Here is an 18,718-nt window from a genome sequence, read left to right as displayed (position 1 = left end):
GCTGTCAGATTCCAGCAGAAGGCGCAAGTGATTTCCTTACGAAAGCTCCACTTCAGCGCTTCTGTTCTCACTTGTTCCCACCGTTCTTGAGCAAATTCACAGCAACTGTTTTTCTTTCTTGTGTGTGTGTGTGCTAACGTATGTTCAGGAAAAGGAGGGTCAGATAAGTGTTTGAAGATGTGCAAAATGCAGACATGTGCTTTGCATGTTTTCCCCGCCTTGCCCCTGTTCGTGCCGCTCACTTCCAGCCTGCAGCACATGCCGCAGCTCTGGCCCTCAGCAGGGACTGAGCTGTTTCCATTCATATGGTGGGAGCCTCGATCAAACCAGGGCTGAGAAATTATAGTCTGTTAGTTCATTTCTGTCCTGAGCAGGTTTTGGCTCCTTAATTTGGGACAGAGGGAAGAGGGGGAAAAAGATTTTCATCCATTCAACCGGCTGATGATTTCTAGGTATTGTTTTGCCTTTCCAGTTTAGCGTTCCTTCTGCATTTGTGTTCATTTCCACTGCCTGTGGCAGGGCTGGACGGTGGTGTTAGTGCTGTTGCATGCTGGCATCACTGAGTCCTGCTTCTGGAAACTACTTCCTCCAGTGGCTTATACGTTTTTCTTGCAGTTGTAGCACTGTGGGTCTCTCTCTAGACAGTCCCCTGTTGGATCCATAGGCCACACGCTCCATGTTTTCGGTGTGACTGACTTTTTAGGAGTCTTGTCTTTGCCTCCAAGCTCTGCCTTTTAAAGGTCTGCTTGCTGGATATGGTGGTATTGTCTACAAGCTGCACAAGAGTTGACACTCTAGATGCGATCAGATTGAATTCTCCTGGTGGTTTCAAGAGAGAGATCCATGGTAGCATAGCTAATGAATGTTAGAAATGCTTTCTTCCCCCTCAGCCCCCTTATTTATTTTGTTGCAAAGATATAAAAGAATCCCTCCCACTTAAGAAGTTTGGATTTCGCGGGGGGGGTGGTGGTGGGGTGTGTGTGTGCAGAACTTGGGAGACCCTTTCCCAAGGGAACAGCAATCCCCATCCATCCCTCTGCAATGCTAACCATCACTTAAAAACAGTGAGGTCAGCTGTGCTGCCAGGTCAGAGGCTCTGCTGAGAAACATTTGAGCATGAGGAGTTGCTGCCTTTCCTGTGGCAGCGCTTGAAGCCATTCTGTTGGCAGCTTGTGTTTCCAGCCATTCATTGTAGGAGCATTTCCTTCCTCATTAGCAAAAGTACCTGGAAGCCCAGCATTGTGTCATGAGATAGGAAGTCTTTTCTAGTAATTGTCTATGCAGTTATATTCTTGGGGTGTAACGGCTTTGTGTAACACCCAGTTATGTTGTGAACATAGTTCTGTACTGTTGGAATTTGGGCATCCAGTTCTGGCCTGTTGCCCACGTCGTTGCTGTCTTAATAGCATTAGCAGGGGAGATCTAAAAGATTGATCCTTTCCTCTGATAGCTTCATGTTTTGGAAGTCTGATGTTCTACCTGCTCTGGGAGTGTCTGGCAGGATCGCAGATTAATTTGGCAGAAGTCCGCAGGGTGACTGAGAAGGCTGTGCTTAAAAGGTAAAGCTGTGTCTGCTGATGCTGCAGATGCTCCGTCAGCCATATAATTGAATTCAACTTTGAATTTAGGATGGAGACTGCTGTAGCTCACAACCAGCGACTCCCTGCCTATAAACACCCAGTCTCTCTGTTACTTGTGGTCAGCCATGCCTAGAGAATGTAGAGAAGCATCACTCTTGAAATAAGTTTTCTATTAGAGTGCTTATCTCCTGCCATGTAATCCAAATAAATGGCTGTAATGTCGTTGACCTTTGGGATGTCCTGTAACGCTGCTGCTAATGATGGAAAGCTGTTCTGAAATATTGACCGTTGCAAAAAATCAAAGGCCGCAAATTGAAAACATTGAAAGATGCCATCTCTGGAAGACCTCTGTGCGTAATGGTGTGTGCTAAACATTCAAGTCCAGGTGTGTTAGCTTCCTGCTGTTCCCAGGAGACAAGATTGCTCCAAGCTCAAAGCACGCTTTGTGGAAGTACTTCCCAAGTGGCAGATAGTTGTGTTTTTTGGTTTGGTTTTTTTTTTAAATCCACTTTGCTGGTGAGAGGAGGGGTATCTCTCACTTCTCCCAGTGTTGGCCATTTGCCGCAACAGGTCAGGATCACTCGTGCTGGGAGACTGTCTTCTGGTCCTGTGGTGGGAGCCCAGCAGCCTGGCTGGAGTTTGGATAGAGGAAAGACCCTTTCTGGAAGAATGCCGTGCACGCTGCTTTCTAGCTTTCCCAGAGATTATTTTGAAGTACTTAAAGCAAAGCCATGGAGCCAGAGATGGTGTCAGTACAGCCATAACCAAGGCATTGCTGACCCTGCAAGAAACCTCTAAGAGGCAAATTAAAACAAGCACTGATTTTTTTCCGGGATAAACTGTTGCCTGTGATTTCTTGGGGCGAGGACGAGAGGATGACTGGTTTGCTTGTGACAGTTCTGTTGAATGGACTGTCCCCTCCCAAAAGAAGTATGTCTTTTAAAGGATGACAGAGCTTCCAAGCGATGTACAACACCCAGCCCTGTGGAAGCCATCGCCGCAATTCCTGCTGCAGCTGCTGGCTGGGCTGGGTCGGAATGGGTGCCATATGGACATCATTTCCACTGCAGGGTGGTTTTTTCCCCTTTAAAAGTATGCTTCATTCTTGGCTCTTGTCCCAGCACGGCTGCATAGCTGGAATTCCAGAGCTGCCTGCAGGCTCCGGAGGAAGGAGGGGGCTCCCTGGCTCGCTTTCTACAAGATGCAACTTTACAACGAGATTGGAAGTCGAGAGCAGCCTGGCTAATTAATACCAGTGTACCAAAGGGTTCTCAGCGCTGTTCCCTTTGTTAACAGCACGCTGAGAGCATGTCTGCATCGTTAAATGGTTGTTCGCGGATCACATGAAGATGAATGCGTTTTCCTGGGTACCCAGGTCTTAAACCAGCATTTTCAACACATCTCATGCCAAGGAATTGTTTTGAAAGGTGTATTGATGAGGCCGAGGAGAGATGAATGTATAGTGATTGTCCGTAGTAACGTATCTGCATTCAAACTTTTAAATTTTATGCGACGTTATGTTCTGGTTAGGTCTAAATTGCCTTTGAATTGGGATTCGTGTCTCTGAAACTAGGCAGGGCAGAAGCTGTACAGGTTTTCCTGCCCCGGTAGCAATAATTAACCTCCCCGCGCTGGGAGCTCAGCCTGCAGGCAGTGACCAGGCAGCATCCCGGCTGCCGAGCCTCCCAGCCGGCGGTTGGCCTCAACTAACCCTGCCAGCACCATCACGCAGCACGAGAGCTTCGCAGGGTGCTGCCTGGCCCCGAGTGACTTGATTGAGGACAGTTATTTCCTTTCACTCGTGCCCTGCATGAGCTCCACTGCTGCTTTGCAAGAGCCTGACCTTTTCTCCGGGTTCGGCAGGGCAGAGACAAAAACCCGTGGGACTCCTCAGCAGATGATGTCCATCACCTACAAAGTGAAGGACGGCATATGCTGCCGGTCTCACGGGGGTGCAGGAAGCCCAGCTCTAGGGGAGCTGGCACACAGGTTCTGTTTGAGCAAATTGTGTCCTTTACTGGGGCAGAGGATCTCGCTACTGGGACAGCAGTTTGTTGAGCGCCTTCATGAGCCATTGCGGCAGCGGTTGGTGGGAGTACATGTTCTCCATCCACTTTGCGCCAGCTCTTTTTTGGGGGTCTAGCCTGGGACTTGGGGCAATAGTTGGCATAACGCTGGTGAGATCATGGAATACCGGGGAGACAGGGCAGGGATAATGAATCTGCTGAGCCAAGATGATGTCATAAGCCCGGCGTCTTACGAGGGATTTAGTGTTTTGTGCCATGCAAGTGAAAATGAATAAATGTAGAGCATTTATCCAGGCAGAAAGTAAATACAGAGATTAGACTTGTCATTGTTACTGAGGCAGCACCAAAAGCTGACAGTGTCCCTGGAGCCGGGGCTGCTCATCTGGAAAGAAACGGGCAGGAAGAGAGGAGCCTATCCTAGAGCCAGTCTCCTTTTAGCCACAGGCATGTGGTAGGGATTTGCATTTTAATTATTTTTCACTAGTCTTTTAAGCTCTCTTTCCAAAGCATCTCCCTCTGCTTCTCTGTATTATGGCCCGCAATTTGTTTTGGGCGCCGAGAATACACCCAGAGCACTGCCGGACTCCGTGCACAGCAGAGGGCAACCACTCAAGGATTAAGGTGGTGGAAGGTAAAGTCTAGCCATTGACCTTTACGTTTCCTTTCCTTTGTAGTGGAAAAGCTTCTTTGCCCAGGCTTCTGGCTCGAGGCTGTTATCAATTTAGATTTTCAAGCTCACATCTTTCCTAGGTAGAAATAAAAATACCGCTGCTGAACTGGCTGCTGCTGCTGCGGCTCAGGTGACAGCCTAAGCTTTGCTTTTTATCACCCGCTCAACTCGGAGAAAATGTAGCCTGAATTCTCTGATTCACACCTTTCTTTCCGCTTCTCCTTTTGACATCACAGCCGTGTCACTTTTCATCCTGGTTTGAGCAAGCTGTGTCTGTGCTTCTTGAGAGCTCTGTGATGCACCGTCCTCCTGCAGCAGATAGCTCCAACGAGCAATTGCCACAGCTTCATTGCAGCATGGGTTTTTTTGGATGAAGCCATTCTTCCTTCGGTCCACTTGGCTACGACACAGGTCTCGCTTGTAATTGAGCTCTACAGGTTTTAAAATAAACTCCTCTCCAGCAGGTTTAGCAGCATTGTGTTTTGGTTTGGTTTGGTTTGTTTTTTACGGGTGTCAGCTTTGTTTTTGAGTTACCCCGATGGCAAATCTTACTAGCACCAGATGTTAAAAGACAGAGGGTTGCTTTTGTTTTTCTTGGCACAATATATTCCCACTGCACCCTGTTTAGTATTATCTGAACAGTAATCTGATGATTAGGAGAGATGGTGAAATAAAGCTTTGTGCAGATGATCTCTTTTCATCTCTTCAGCTGACTCTTCAAGGCACTGCATTAAACGATCAGTTTGATAAGAAATTCATCGCTCCTGAGGCAGTTATCATTTTCCCTCCCTGTGTTTTTCAAATGGGAAGGAGTAGCAGCATAATCTGCTTTATCCTTCAGCGCAACTTTGAAGGCAGTATCCAGCCACTCCTCTCTGGGAGCTGGAGCTGTGTGTTCTGGAACAGACTTGACACAGTAGCTGTTAAATTACAGGGCTGGAGCAAACGGCCTCTTAAATTTGGATCCTGTGGAAAATCCCAGAAAAGCAATAAGCACTTGGAGTACTTTTCTCTATCTAGATATTTCCAGCGTGCTCACAGTTGCGGTTTCAGTATGCCTTCGCATCCTCTCATCCACTGCAGTGATTTTCAGGATCACTGTCATTAGACATCCAGGCTTTCCCCATGCCTAGCGAAGGCTGGATACCTGCAGGTAAACACCCTGGTGCCCACTGTCCCTCTGTGAGATGAGCAGCTGCGCTGCTGTTTGTGCAAGAACGTGCCTCTCCGTGAAAAAAACGGCTGGTGTGTCCCAGGTAGCGATTCCTACTCTAGCGTGTGGATGATAAAACAGTGCTGCCTGTGTTCAGGTTGGCTCTCAGTGGAGAGGTGCCTGGTTTGAAATGCCTTGTGCTGTCAGTGCTGCGCTACTGCCGATCTAATTACTTTTTCTTTTGTCTGTCTCTTTCCTTTCCCCATCTTCCTTGCTTTTGTGTTGTACGTCTCTGCATCCTGTAGTACAAATCCGTGTTTAGGTCCTACTCCCAGGACTTTGTGCCTCATAACCAAGTCTCCATACCTCCTTTCCTGTCTTCTACCTCCTCCTCCTGCTCCACCCCACCTTTTCCACCCGTCCATCCGTCTCAGAGCTCTGACCTAGCGGTGCCCGCCACAGCCAGCCAGTCACCCAGCACTGTGGATGTGCCAAACTCCTCTTCTCAGGAGAGCAGCTTTAACGGGAATGCTCCTGTCTGCCTTCCTTCTGAAACCTCTTTCACTGATTCTCTCCAGACGCCTTCGGTGAGACTATCCAAAGAGATAATGCACCTTAACGCAAGGCTGGGTTTATTTGGTTTTTAAAAGAAAATGTCTCTTGTATTAATACATGCTAAATATGATCTAGCCCGGTTTCCAAATGTGTATGTGAATTGCAGAGAGGTAATTTCATATAAAAATGGTGGCTAGAAAACATTAATAACCTCAGCAGGTTTGAGAAAACATGAGCACATATGTAGGAAGCCAAATGTCAAATGCGGGTGAAGGGGAGAGGAGAAGTTGCTGCAGCTTCCTGCAATTGTCACACCAAGCTGAGGAAGGTGAAGGAGTGTTTTGTGATGTTGCTTATTTCTAAACACAGACTCCTAACAGTGGTTCACATCCTGCAGTTGCTGCCACGGTAGGATGGGTGAGCCCCAGGAGCAATGGGTGCAGGCCAGCTCTGTCTCTCCTGTGCATAAACCTGTTGCTCTCTCCTGGCTCCTGCTCTTCCCAGTTGCCAGCAGCCCTAGCTGTGCAGTGGCACAGAGCATCACCTGGTGACATTAGGCTACTGCTGGTCTCACACTGATACAGCACTACTAGTTTGAGGTCCCACATCAGTTTTGCAGATCACTGAGCAGGATTGGCCATTACAGCTACTTTTTAACCTCATTTTCAAGGCAGTTCCTCTTTTGTTTGCTGCAAAGCCTGGAGTTGATGGGATTAGAGCTGTCAGTATGGTGCATGCTAGTGCTGCCTCTTCACAAAGTTTGGAAGAGAGACACTGATTGCAGAGTAAATGATCAGATGTTCACACCTTGGACGTGACCTTGCCTTTGCATCTTCCTTGCGTTGGGTCCTTGTTACAGCCCAGAAGCCCTCAAGTTTGGTTTAGCTTGGCGTGATGGCTCTAGTCCATGCTTGTAGCATAGTTTGGGAAGTAGGTTTGGTACCCTCTGGGCTGCAGGGCTGATCTGCATTTAGCGGCAGGACTACAGCGCGGGTAGGACAGGCGCTCGGCTGTCAGGCTGCGAATGCTCAGCTTCTGTAACCTTGAGATCCGCACACGCCTATCGCACCTCTGCACTCTCACGTGGAGTCCACGGCAGCTTTTGCAGAGCAGTGCCTGCTGCTGTCCTGCTGCAGCTCAGGGCCTCAGGAACCAGAAAATAATGGCTCTGGGGAAGGTACAGCCTCGGTGGCCAGTGGTGGCCGCTGAGCTGGAGGAAGGGCTCCCAGTTAGGTGACAGCAGCCGCCAAGAGCGCTTCTCCTCCCAGCCCACGGGCACGTTCTCTCACTAACACTGAGTGCTGGCACGGGGGCACCATCACGTATTTCCTTTCGTCCTGTCTCCCTTAGAGTGAAAACGCCAGTGAGGAAGCTGGTGAGGGTGAATACGTCAATCTGTATTCCTCTGGCCAGAGCAACGGGGAACTCCCTCGCTCTGAAGGAGTAAGTAACCTGGAGAAGGGCCGGACACCGGGAAGGGGCTGCCTGGTGCATGCTGAGTTCACACCGGGGCTGACACGCTTGGCACTGGCCTCTTCTGCACACTGTGGAGCTCCTGTGTCCGTCCTGCCGCCCCAGCTCCCGTGCTGGTGTCCCTCCGCTTGCCCGCTGCTGGCTGCTGGGCTTGGGTGGCCTTCTGCTCTGGGTGGAGAGCAGGCGATGCCTTGGGGGTCGCGCTGAGCCCTGGCAGGGTAGGGATGGCTCTTCCTGCCACACTGTTCCGTTTGCGCTTCGCTGCCTGTTTGGAGCTGCTTGCGTGAGGTTCCCTTCCAGAAAGCTGCATCCTGACCAGCACCATCCTGGGCCTTGTCTATTCTTGTAACTGCTTTGGCTTCCCTATTTTAATACAGAAAACCTTGTGCTCCAAATTTATTTATTTTTTCCTTCACCGTTTGGATACAAAGTCAGTGATTGATTTAGCATTGTAATCGCACGCTGCTTCTTCCTTCACTCAAGCCTCATATCTCAGCTATTTCCTAGAGGAGACAGGGCGTTTTCCAGGGCAGGGAGGTACCATCTTCCTGTTGGGTCATAGGAAACAGCGGCAGAGATCTGTGGCGATCCTTTTGGCTGCCCTCATCTTGGAAGGCACATCTCCCACAGGATGTCTCCGAGACCTTTACCCATGCTGGTGTTAAATACGCCAAGAGATAGCGCTCCTGTCACTTCCTCAGGAGACACATCTGGGCAGGCCCATCCTTTGGGGCAGCTGTGAGCTGGTTCTCCACTTTGAAGCAAAGGGCTTTACAGATACAGTCTGGAAAAATTCTGCAGACCTCAAAACGCCTAAGCTCACCAGTGAGTTTGTTTCAGTCCTGTCTGTTCAGTAGGTAGAATTTCCAAGTTTCAGTCTGCATAATGTTAAATAATTCTGAATTCCATCACTGTTAGATTAATATTCCCATTTGCCATTCATGGCTGTTTGTCTCCTTAATAAATGGCTTAACTTAAAATGCCGTATCTTTGCTCTGAGCTCTCTACCTGCTGTTCTATGCCACGGGTTCAGATGGTTCTGCTTTTTTGCATTAGCCTCATTTCCACAGCCGTGAATTATGAAGTGGAAAGGTTGCATCACGGTGTAACCTCTTCTGATGGGGGAGAAGGGAGGTAGGAGTGGCAGTGTGCATCCACCCACTGAGACAGGCTTGGGGGCTGTGACCAGGAGGGCAGCTGAAACCGGAGAGGTTAGAGCTGGCTGTGTCTGTCTCGATTAAAGCAGAAGGCAAGTATATTTCAACAGTAAGGGCTAGGGGGGGAAAAAAGAAAAGAAGTCATGAGAGGGTTAAAATCCAAGACAACAGTTGACTGGTGTCGCAACTTTCAGCATCATTTCACAATGTTAAAAGCAAACAGTACTAATTACACTGGTCTCCAGAGATGGTCCTAAATTTCCTGTCTGATTAACTTCTGTGTTTCCTGGCATTTGGCGTTAACTTGCATCAATCTTTAACCACTCAGTAGGAATTTACAGTAAAGGGCCATTTAGAGGCAGGCAGACTGTAAATGCAAGGCTAGCTGTGGAGTAGGACCCCACGTAATAAGGAAAACCTTCTTTTTCTTTGCAGGAATCTCCCTCTGTCAAAGATGGACACTCCAAAGACTCCACTTTGAACAGCAGTGCCATGGGGAAGGAAGGCAAAGATGGTGCTGAAAGGTGAGCCTGTCTCCCTTGGTATTCCTGCTTCCCAGCCTGGAAGGGTACAGTCTCACTAGCATCCTGTTAGTAAACCATCCTTGGGGCTGCCTGTTCTGCCTTCAGCCTTCTGGATGTTCTCTAATCGTTAAGCCCCACTATTTTTGCACAGCTGGTGCGTGGTGGGATCCTGGATCCCAGCAAGATGTCATGACTTAACTCGGGGAGCCTGCAGGGGTTAATGCAGCCTATATTAGCCATCCTGAGTCCATCTAATTGGCAGTCCTCTCACTGACACGGGCTGCTCCCTCCTGCTTTCAGGGAAACACGCAAAAAAAGTCTGTATCGCTTTTGGGAAATAGTTTTCCAGAGGGGAATTTCCTCCTAACCCTGCTGGTTAGAGGCTGGCTGAGGCCCCGAAGCAGGAGGCTGTATATCCCTTTTAATGCTCTTAGCTATCATTTGTCTATGTAAATGATGAGGTGCAGGCTGTAACAGATGGGCTTCAGGAGGAGTGGAGCGGGTGCTTCCCTGCTGCTTGAGATTGCTCTTCAATTGCATCTCTAAAGGAAAACTAGAGAAGGGCATTGTTTTGTGCGGTGACAGTCAACTTCCCCCCTCCGTTTTCCTGCCGTTGGTTTGAGGGGTTTAATCGCTGCAGCGAAGGAGACAATGCAGGAGTGCTCTGCAAAGCCCAGTCTGCTGAAAGTACTGACTGGGGCAGGGGGGCTTGGCCTGTGCCTGGGGGGAGCTATAAAGGCCATGGGTACTTCTGCCCTGCCCCCCAGGAATACGGGACAGAGGGCATGTGTCCAGGCACAGGAGTACCAGCCTTTGGGGGCAGGAATACTGGCGCTGTGGGTGTGCACCAACAAAGTGTCAGAGCCTTCTGTTCTGTCTTCCTGCAGCAAGAGAGTCCCCTGGAGCAGCACAGAGGGTCACGAGCTGACTAAGCTGTGTGTGTGTGGAGTATGCTCAGTCTCTATACGTCTGAGGAAGGGCTTAGATTTGTGTGCACTAAAAATTTGGTGGATTAAGGAGACATGGGAGCGTGTACTGATGCATAGTAAAATCCTGTCTGCCAGAAATGCAGGCAGACAAGTGTTCAGGTCCTAAAGGTTCATCTTGTCTCTTTTCAAGAGATGCACAAAGCAACAGAATTAGAGCTAGGCGTTTGGGTTTGTTTGCAAAAGATTTACCTCCGGACTGCCTGTGTACTTACTGTCATTTAATGAAGGTTTGTATGCTGAGAGCTTGGGTAGACCCAGCATCTCTTCCCCTGGATGGGCAATGACACTGATGGATATTTGCCAATTTTTTTTACAGGCAGCAGCAGTCACCAGATGCTTTGGAGTCATCACAGTTGGAGGAAGAGGTAGATGAGCTATCCCTTATCGACCACAGTGAAATTATGGCTAGGTTAACACTGAAGCAAGAGGTAGGTGCATTCAGGGTTTGCTTTCATACTGTTTGGTTTATGCTGTTTTGAAAGCTGATTCTCTGTGTGCACAAGCAAGGCATCAGCTTTAATTTGATAGGAAAAACTAGGTTGCAGGAGAAATGGTATGCAGCTTTATATGTGCAGGCTGTTGTGAAAGTATGAGATGCTGGTGCAGGCAGGGAGCACCAGCAATAAGTGAGGGTTTAACAAAATGTGAGATGCCTCTCTAAAAAACAACACATCTTGTGCCTTTTTCCCAGGCTGCTCCTTCTCACCTCTTCAGCCTGCAACAATCTGAAACGAAGCACCCGAGAGCCTGAGCACAATTAATCCAGGTGCAGCTTTATGGTCTTGGCCTTTCAGTCCGAAGGCATTTGCCGATCAGGGCATTTGTATTACTGATGTGGAAGAGCAGCCAAAGTAACTTTCTGTGTTTGAGAAATGGCTTTCTTTCTAGCCTTGGGTGCACTCCCAGACAGCTTTGCTCACTGTGCTCTTGAACCAAGCCGTCTTTGACATGCAGCTTGAGGGAATATGCAGGCTTTTGAAGCTTTCAGACTGTCAGGGGGCTAGTCTGAAAAACAGAGAGAATGTATCGTTTACTGGCACTTTAGGAGTGTTCTTTGGTCAGCCGAGATGTGCAGGAGAGAGTAAGAAGCTATTATTCATTCTTTAAGTAGTATTTCATGAGTCTTGCCAGAGGGTCACCTGAAAAATTCACATCTTTTAGACATAGCTGCTCCGTAGCTGTAATCCATGTTTTTTTCCAGTGTTTTACATATTGAAATGACAAAGACATTGCTAAGGGAAGCCAGATGTGACTCCAGTCTCCTCTGCAGGCATATTTCCTTTAAAAAACACTTAAAAATTGGTGATTCCTGAACATTTGAGACTAGCAGATCTCTGTCAAGCCTTAACTTCTGGTTTTTTTTTTTTTTTTTTCCCTCCTTATGATCTATGTGTTTGAAACATTATAAAACTGCCCCTGCAAGCTGTTTCCTGCAGCCAGGAACCGCTGGCTGAATGATAGATCAGTTTTGCTTATTTTTAGTTGTGAATTGCAGTAGCTAGAAGAAAGATGTTTTTAGAGAGTGGTAAGGCAGGGGTCAAGCAGTTAGCAGGGTTGTTTTCTGCTCCCCGTTATTGGATCATTTCAGGTGACCTCCAGCCAAATAGTTCCAGATTCAGGAATTAACTTGCCAGGTTTTGATGTTCCAGGAAAGTGTAAGTTGAATGCATGACCTCTCACCCCACAGCCAGTGTGGTACGTGATCCCGCACTTTGAGACAGTTCACACAGGGTTACTCTCAGTTAATGGTCTTCTGGGAGCGTTTGGGATTCTGGGTCGTTTCTGTTCATTCTCCTGTGGACAGAAGGTTCAGCTTTCACTGACATTCACAGCTTGGCCTTAAGGAGTCAGAGAGCTCAAGTAAGGGTCAACCCAGATCCTCATCTGGGACACCAAATGCTTTATCCAAATTCCAGGATTAGCCCAGCGCTGAGGTCCACGTCCCAGCTTGCGCTGTGAGCAGCGCCAGGAACATCGCGTACTCTGCCCGGTTGTTGCTGAGCTTGAACCCAGAGGTGGTAAACCAGGCCAGAGGGAGCTTGGGCCGTGCCGAGCGTGTTTCTTTCTCATTGCAGGGAGATGATGGGCCAGATGTTCGTGGTGGATCCGGAGACATTTTGTTAGTGCATGCGACAGAGACCGACAGGAAAGGTACGGTGGGTGCACCAAAAGAGAGCTGGGGAGCACAGCCTGGCGTGGCCTTTTGCTGCTTGTCTTCTGTGTCCCTGCCGTGTGCGCAGTCGCCATGCGTGGGCCGGGGTGGAGAGGACCACGTTGATGTTGATGATCCTTCGGCTCGAAGGGGTGGGGGGAATTGTGCTTATCTTTGGTGAAATGGAGGTAAGCTGGATAAGCGCCTGTGTGTTCCATTTAGCAGCAGGGATGGTATTAACTCCTCATAGCCCTTGCCCAGATCTGGGAGGCGAGGCACACCAGTGGAGTCGGCGACGGTGCTGTGTTGGTGGCTCTGTACCTGCCGAGGTAGGACACTGCCTTCTGCGAGTGCAGGAGTGACCAGCCTGTTGTGGCATGGATCCTCTTTCAGAGGTGCTCCTCGCCCTTTGAACTGAAGGGCAGTGGTGATGTAGGAGTTGCTGAAGTCACTGATGCATCGAAGTAGAAGAGGAGGGACATTGGTTTGGGTCTAATGCTGTGCCTATGGGCGTCGGGCAGGCTGTTCAGGTGCTAGTCTGCTGACACCCCTTATTTTCAACTTAACTGTGTCACTTGCTAGCCCCACTCTGTACCACTTGCAAGCTGGTAGCCACCCAGACCAGTTCAGAGAGGGAATCCACAGTAAACGAGAGGAGATGTGGGGGAGGAAGAGGGAGGTTAGCAACCCTTAGCTTTAGATTTATTAAAACCCCGCTTTATCTCCAAACCCAGTCACCACCCACATGGAGCAGCTGCTTTCCAAGACCTGTGGCAAAGACAGGCTTTGTAATGTTTCCAGAGAGTGATTTTGAACCTGCCAAACACATTTGTGCTGATGGCCTTAACCAGAATTGATCTCCTTATCTCCTGGGATGCAAGGCAAAATTCGCTCACCCGCTGAACCACTCGGCGCTCCTATTTTAGAGTTTTGATAGTCAAAGGGGAAATATCTTTCATGTGCATTTTTAAATGGCAGGGGTTTTACTGTAGCAGAAGGTGTTTGCAGTTACTTACCAGCACCATTCAGCTAGCAAGAAAATCCTTCCCCTGACAGCTATGTTTCCCTGTTTACACTGGGCATCGAATCCAGGCAGAAAGGGCCAAGGTTAGGAACACACTGGAGAGGAGGAGGCAATCGATTGCACCACAGCTGGATACGCTTATTATAAAAAAAAAAAACAACAAAACACAAAAAAAAAAACCAAACCAAAAAAAAACCCTTACAAAAATGCTGCAACTGGAGTTAGAGAAGCTCTGCTTTACTTCTGCTGTTCTCTGGAACAATTGGAAGACCTTCCCTGCTGTTCCTTTTGACAGCTACCTGGTAAAGGGATGTGTGCTAGACCTCCAGTGCATGCACAGGGAGCTGTGAGGGTGCTGCAGGCAGTGGGGTGAAAGCCATGGAGGAGCTCTGGAGTCTAGGGAAAGCTAGAGCAGGATTTTAAATGTACAACAGTGCAGATGGGGAGAGCGGCTGGGTGGAGGGAGCTCTGCGCAGCACGTTTCTCAGAATAGTCACAGAGCTTAGCCTCATGGGCTCTGCCAAGCTGCTGAGCTGAATGGAGCACGCAGGAATTTGTGCTATGCTAACCCAGTGTTTGGGTGACTGAGAGGGTTAATGAATTAAGCTTACAATGAGAAGAATTCAGGGATTGTAAATCAATCAGCCAAACGGCATGGAGGGGTATAGTTAAGAGGCTTTCCTTTAAAGATGAATTTCTTGGCAGCTTCAAGTGCCAGAGCAGACCAGCTGTATTACCTCACGTTGCCTTTTGGGCAGATGGGAACCCAAAATAAATGTAACTCCACGCCCTGTTGCATGATGCTTCTTGCTCATTTGAGTTTGCTAAAAAGAGCTAAATGGAATAAGGGATAAAGAGAGACTTGTGGTCTTTAGGAATAAAATCCGTGGTCAGCTAAGTGCTCCCAGCCACGTGCACTTGCTGGGAGTGCAGGATTACAGCTGGAGGAGGCCCGGGGCTCCCCCCTGGCGTGACCACCCAGCCTTTGGCTTATGTCTGATTGTCTTTAACCAAAAGGCAGCAGCGCTGTCTGAAAGAAGAGCAGGAGGAAGCAGCATCTCCATCAGGCTGCGGCCAAGCAAACCAGGGCAGGTAGAGAGGCACAGCCATCACACCGTGCCCTGCTCCTTCCCACCCTCCCCACGCAACCGATGGGTGTTGCAAGCCCGTGGTGTGGGGTGCTCCCTGACCTGGCTGAAACAAGATGTACAGGTACAGCCGAGCCTGGGCAGGCACAGCGGAAGCTTTTTTCTCCCTCCGCCAGCAGTTGCAGTGCACCAGGCAGGGGCAGCGTGCCATCCCACTGCACACGCTGCCTGGTTTTATGCTGGGGCTAATAAGTTTCCATTTTGACCACCGCTGTCCGCCTTGCCTGGGACTGCAAATGTACTACAGTCTTGACCTAAAATCTTCTTTCCCATTTGCAGTTTCCGCTTTTTTAAATTCTCTCCTTTGTGCCCGTGACGATGGCCAGAGCCTTTGCGATTCTGGGGGCTGTAGCACCCACCCCTGCACAGTAATAACCAGAAGATGACTACGTGCACCGTGTCAGTGTCTGTTATGGCACGGTCACGGTCATGGTAGTGTCAGTTTTTGCAGCGTAATTTACTCTTCTCGTTGGCTGAAAATAATCTTACATTTACACTGTAAGATTTCCTGGAACATAGCAGGGCTGGAGGGTCTGCGGATCCATATCGTCATGTCAAAACATGCATTCCTGATCAGGAAGGAAGAGTGACCATGTCCTTCTGCAGGGCTCTGCGCTGCCTAGGCAGTAAAGACAGAGAACAGGCACCCAGCTCTCAGATCTTCTCTTTAAAGTATCCTCAAGGTCTAAACCACGTTTTTCCTTGACTGCTCATTGAAGGTTCCTGTCCCACAAAGGTGTTTTTCACTGACTGCTTTGGTGGTCGCATGAGCAAAGCAGCCAGCCTGAGTGCTGCAAGCGGGAGCAGGCGGTGGGGACAGGGCAGTTTCAGTCGTGCTCTTGTGCCGTAGGGTCCATCTGGTAAGAAGCAACAGCACAGCATTTCCGTAAGGTCCCTTCGTGTCAGAATGCAACCATGTCCTCTAAGATTGGATTCAGCCTTGCAAGCACCTTCCTTTTTCTGAAAGCAGGGTTGACTGAGCCTTTCTTGTTTTCCTCTGTAGATCTGGTGCTGTACTGCGAAGCCTTTCTGACTACGTACAGGACATTCATTACCCCTGAAGAGCTCATCAAGAAGCTGCAGTACAGATATCCTTTTGCACGAGTGGCACTGTCACCCCCACCAGGGATCCCAGCCCAGCAGTGGCCATGGAGGGAGCTGGCTGCAAGTTGTCTGGCCAAAGCCTGCTGCCAGCGTGGTCAGTAAGGTGCTTGCCCTGGAGGCACCCAAGCAGCCTGCCTTCATCCCTGTACGCTGCAGATGGGAGATGCTACCGGGCACGTGCAGGCGGGGCGTGCTGGACCCGAGAGTGGTCTTCTGAGGGCCCTGGCAGGGGAGGAGAGCAGTCCGGTTTCTCTGTACATTGCTGGGGAGCTGGTCTTTTATTCGGGATGTCTCCTTTGCAGAAAGGGGATCGTGCCACCTTCTGCCTCGCGGAGGGGCTGTGGGGTCTGCCTGCTTGGGCCAGCGCAGTTTAATAGTAGATGTGACAAAACCATCCAAACCTGTTCTCTCTCTCGTTACAGCAAGTGCAGCACAGGAGATAATGTCCTCTCAGCCTTGTAGTTCTGAACTGAGCTTGTAACTGCCAACGAGGCGAGGGCCCCTGCGTGGCAGGGTGAACGTTAGCATTTCTGGCAGGGCACGGAGAAGGCGTCTTGCTGAGGACCCTGCCTGCAGTTCCTCCCCCCTTGGCTCGGTTCTGGGGCTCCCTTCGCCGTCAGCTGAGCGGGTCAGGGTCTGGGTTCAGGCGGTGCAAAGGCCCTGTGGGCTCTGGTCCTGTGCTCCCACGTCAAAGGCAGCCTGACGTCACCCTGTCCTGTGTCGCAGCTCATCACTGCCATCTGCAGCAGAGCTCCCCTGCCTCCCTCCTGCGGGATCAGCGCGGCCAAGGACGCGGCAGATCTCACTGCAGAGCATTTGTCAGTGAAAATGCTGGCTGGGGCGTTCCTGCGGGCCCTTGTCAATCCTTGCCTTACTGACAACCTTTTTCTCTTTCCCTTTGTTCACCCGACAGAAGCTTTTTCAACCTGTGCTGCCTCCCCTGCCACCATTCTCCTTGCAGCCAAATTGGGCAGTGCGGAAGGGAGAGGTGACACCTGAGATCTGTTGAGACCAGATGTCCCGGACCAGTGGGGGAGATCACAGCAGAGGGAGGAGTGCTGCTCATTAAATGTCACCTTAGAGAGAACAGTTTCAGGGTACGCCTGCTCTTCTAGCGTCAGTTCTGTGAGGTGTAAGGATGGCTCTAATTAAGATGGTATTAAGCCACCACCAGCTGCAGGTAGCTTAATACCATCTTAATTAGAGCTATATCGGTGTCCCTTATCTCCTGGAAATTGAACACCAGTTTCAGTTAAGACAGAATAATACATTACTCTGACGTTCCTCGAGGCAGCTGTTCACAGCACTGACGCTGGACTGACCACACTTAAGTTGATTCTTTAATTTGCAACCAACATATGAGAAGTTTTGCCACTTCCCAGACACGTTTAAGAAGCGGGTCAGTAAGAACACCTTCTTCGTGCTGGTGAGAGTGGTGGATGAGCTGTGGTGAGTTGCCTTCTTGGTTTTGGTATGGGACATGTGGGGTCGGTGACAGTGGCAGTTATGAAGAAGTGGTTTTGAAGCCCCATCTGTGCTGACAGCTGACATCCCCTATAGCGAGACACCTATAGTGCTGAACCCTCCTGTTGGGAGAGGAGGTTCGTGGTGTGTCCTAACTGGGTCAGCGATTTTAAAATAACCAGTAAAAGGGGAATCTCTGGGAAGGGAAGACCTGGGAAGAGGAGGTATTTCAGTCACTGGGTTGTACCTGTAGGGAAGAGTGACAAGACTCGGTACGGATACAAACCGTAGCTCGGTCAGTGTTGTAGCTGTGATGCCTTCCCTGAATTTTCCATCTTCCTCTCAGCTTAGTGGAGCTGACGGAGGAAATTCTCAAACTGCTGATGGACCTGGTCTTCCGGCTGGTCTGCAATGGGGAGCTGAGCCTCGCCAGAGTGTTACGCAAGAATATCCTTGATAAAGTGGAACAGAAGAAAATGCTGAGCTATGCCAATTCCATCAAACCTCTTGCAGCCCGTGGGGTGGCAGCCAGGTGAGGAAAGATGCACGTAACCATATCTTGGTCCTCTGAGAGACAGGGCATCCCTTTCTTGTGGACACAAAGAGTTTTCTCAGTCCAAACTACAAGAAAAAGAAAACGGGTCATGTTTTCTGAGCCTTTGCACTTCATCCTTGTTTCCTGCAGGCCAGGGACCCTGCATGATTTCCACAGTCATGAAATAGCCGAGCAGCTGACCCTGCTAGATGCTGAACTCTTCTATAAAATTGAGGTACAGAGATGAGGGTGGTGGGAGGGGTTCAGACGTGTACCCTCTGCCACCTCTGGCATTCCCTGCCAGCCCTCCCAGGACACTGGTGGGCTGTAGGAGACAGCTGAACTTGTGTCCGCAAGTGGCTCTCAGCACAGACTGTGACAAAATCCCATTTTAACCTGTGGTATTTTCCCACCATCTCCTCTTTTTCCTTGGCAGATCCCGGAAGTTTTGCTTTGGGCAAAGGAGCAAAATGAAGAGAAGAGCCCCAACCTGACACAGTTCACAGAGCACTTTAATAACATGTCCTACTGGTAAGGAGCTCGGAGTGACTGGCACTGAACTGTGCTTAACCTCCAGTGCCCTACAGATATTCAAAATATTCCTTGCAGAGCTGGGTTCCCTTGTTATAAGCAGGACAACATATATTTTTGGCCAGCAAGTAGATGCAGGGCACTCATCAGAGACCCCAGAGCACACAAGAGAGGTCAGGAGGGTTGCGGAGGGCACTGTAACCTGGAGGAATTGTTATCAGTACCATTGAGCCCTTCAAACAAACGTTCCCCTTGCAAATAAATGCACTCTGTGAAGGGTTATTGTAGTCATCCTTGAAATTAGTCTTTGTTGTGAATTAGAGTGCTCCCTTTAAGCTGGAGGTATCGTGAGCTCTTTAGTATTGTTGGCCCATCCTTATCAGTTACCAGTTTTTTAAATGGAAACGAGGAAAGCTGAGATCTTCTTAAGGGGATTTATCTTTTTTTTTCCTGTCTGTTCTTCCAGGGTCCGTTCAATAATTATGCTACAAGAGAAGGCCCAAGACCGAGAGAGGCTGCTTCTTAAATTTATAAAGATTATGAAGGTATCAGCTTGGTTCTTGCTGTGAATCACACACGCTACTCCTTATAGGAGGCAGGGGATTGGGACCTGCTGGTTGGTAGAGCTGTTG

At 49.4% G+C, this 18,718-nt stretch overlaps 1 protein-coding gene across 9 annotated transcripts in view; it reads left to right on the top strand.

Moving 5' to 3' along the window:
• The window catches only part of RAPGEF1 (Rap guanine nucleotide exchange factor 1), a 92,385-nt gene that overhangs the window by 67,846 nt on the left and 5,821 nt on the right, over positions 1–18,718 (top strand). For 3 of the 9 annotated variants that reach the window (XM_055719808.1, XM_055719806.1, XM_055719807.1), the window contains 11 exons: positions 5,736–6,017; positions 7,336–7,428; positions 9,051–9,139; positions 10,445–10,556; positions 12,204–12,279; positions 15,456–15,544; positions 16,917–17,005; positions 17,367–17,552; positions 17,706–17,790; positions 17,992–18,086; positions 18,553–18,631. In XM_055719808.1, the coding sequence (XP_055575783.1) occupies positions 5,736–6,017; positions 7,336–7,428; positions 9,051–9,139; positions 10,445–10,556; positions 12,204–12,279; positions 15,456–15,544; positions 16,917–17,005; positions 17,367–17,552; positions 17,706–17,790; positions 17,992–18,086; positions 18,553–18,631 (1,275 nt within the window). The remainder of the gene's footprint in view (positions 1–5,735; positions 6,018–7,335; positions 7,429–9,050; positions 9,140–10,444; positions 10,557–12,203; positions 12,280–15,455; positions 15,545–16,916; positions 17,006–17,366; positions 17,553–17,705; positions 17,791–17,991; positions 18,087–18,552; positions 18,632–18,718) is intronic. The other 6 variants (XM_055719811.1, XM_055719809.1, XM_055719812.1 and 3 more) reach the window with 3 other exon arrangements.

The sequence above is a fragment of the Falco cherrug genome, chromosome 9 (genome assembly GCF_023634085.1).
Source record: "Falco cherrug isolate bFalChe1 chromosome 9, bFalChe1.pri, whole genome shotgun sequence".
NCBI lineage: Eukaryota > Metazoa > Chordata > Aves > Falconiformes > Falconidae > Falco > Falco cherrug.
This window is presented reverse-complemented; position numbering and strand designations above follow the sequence as displayed.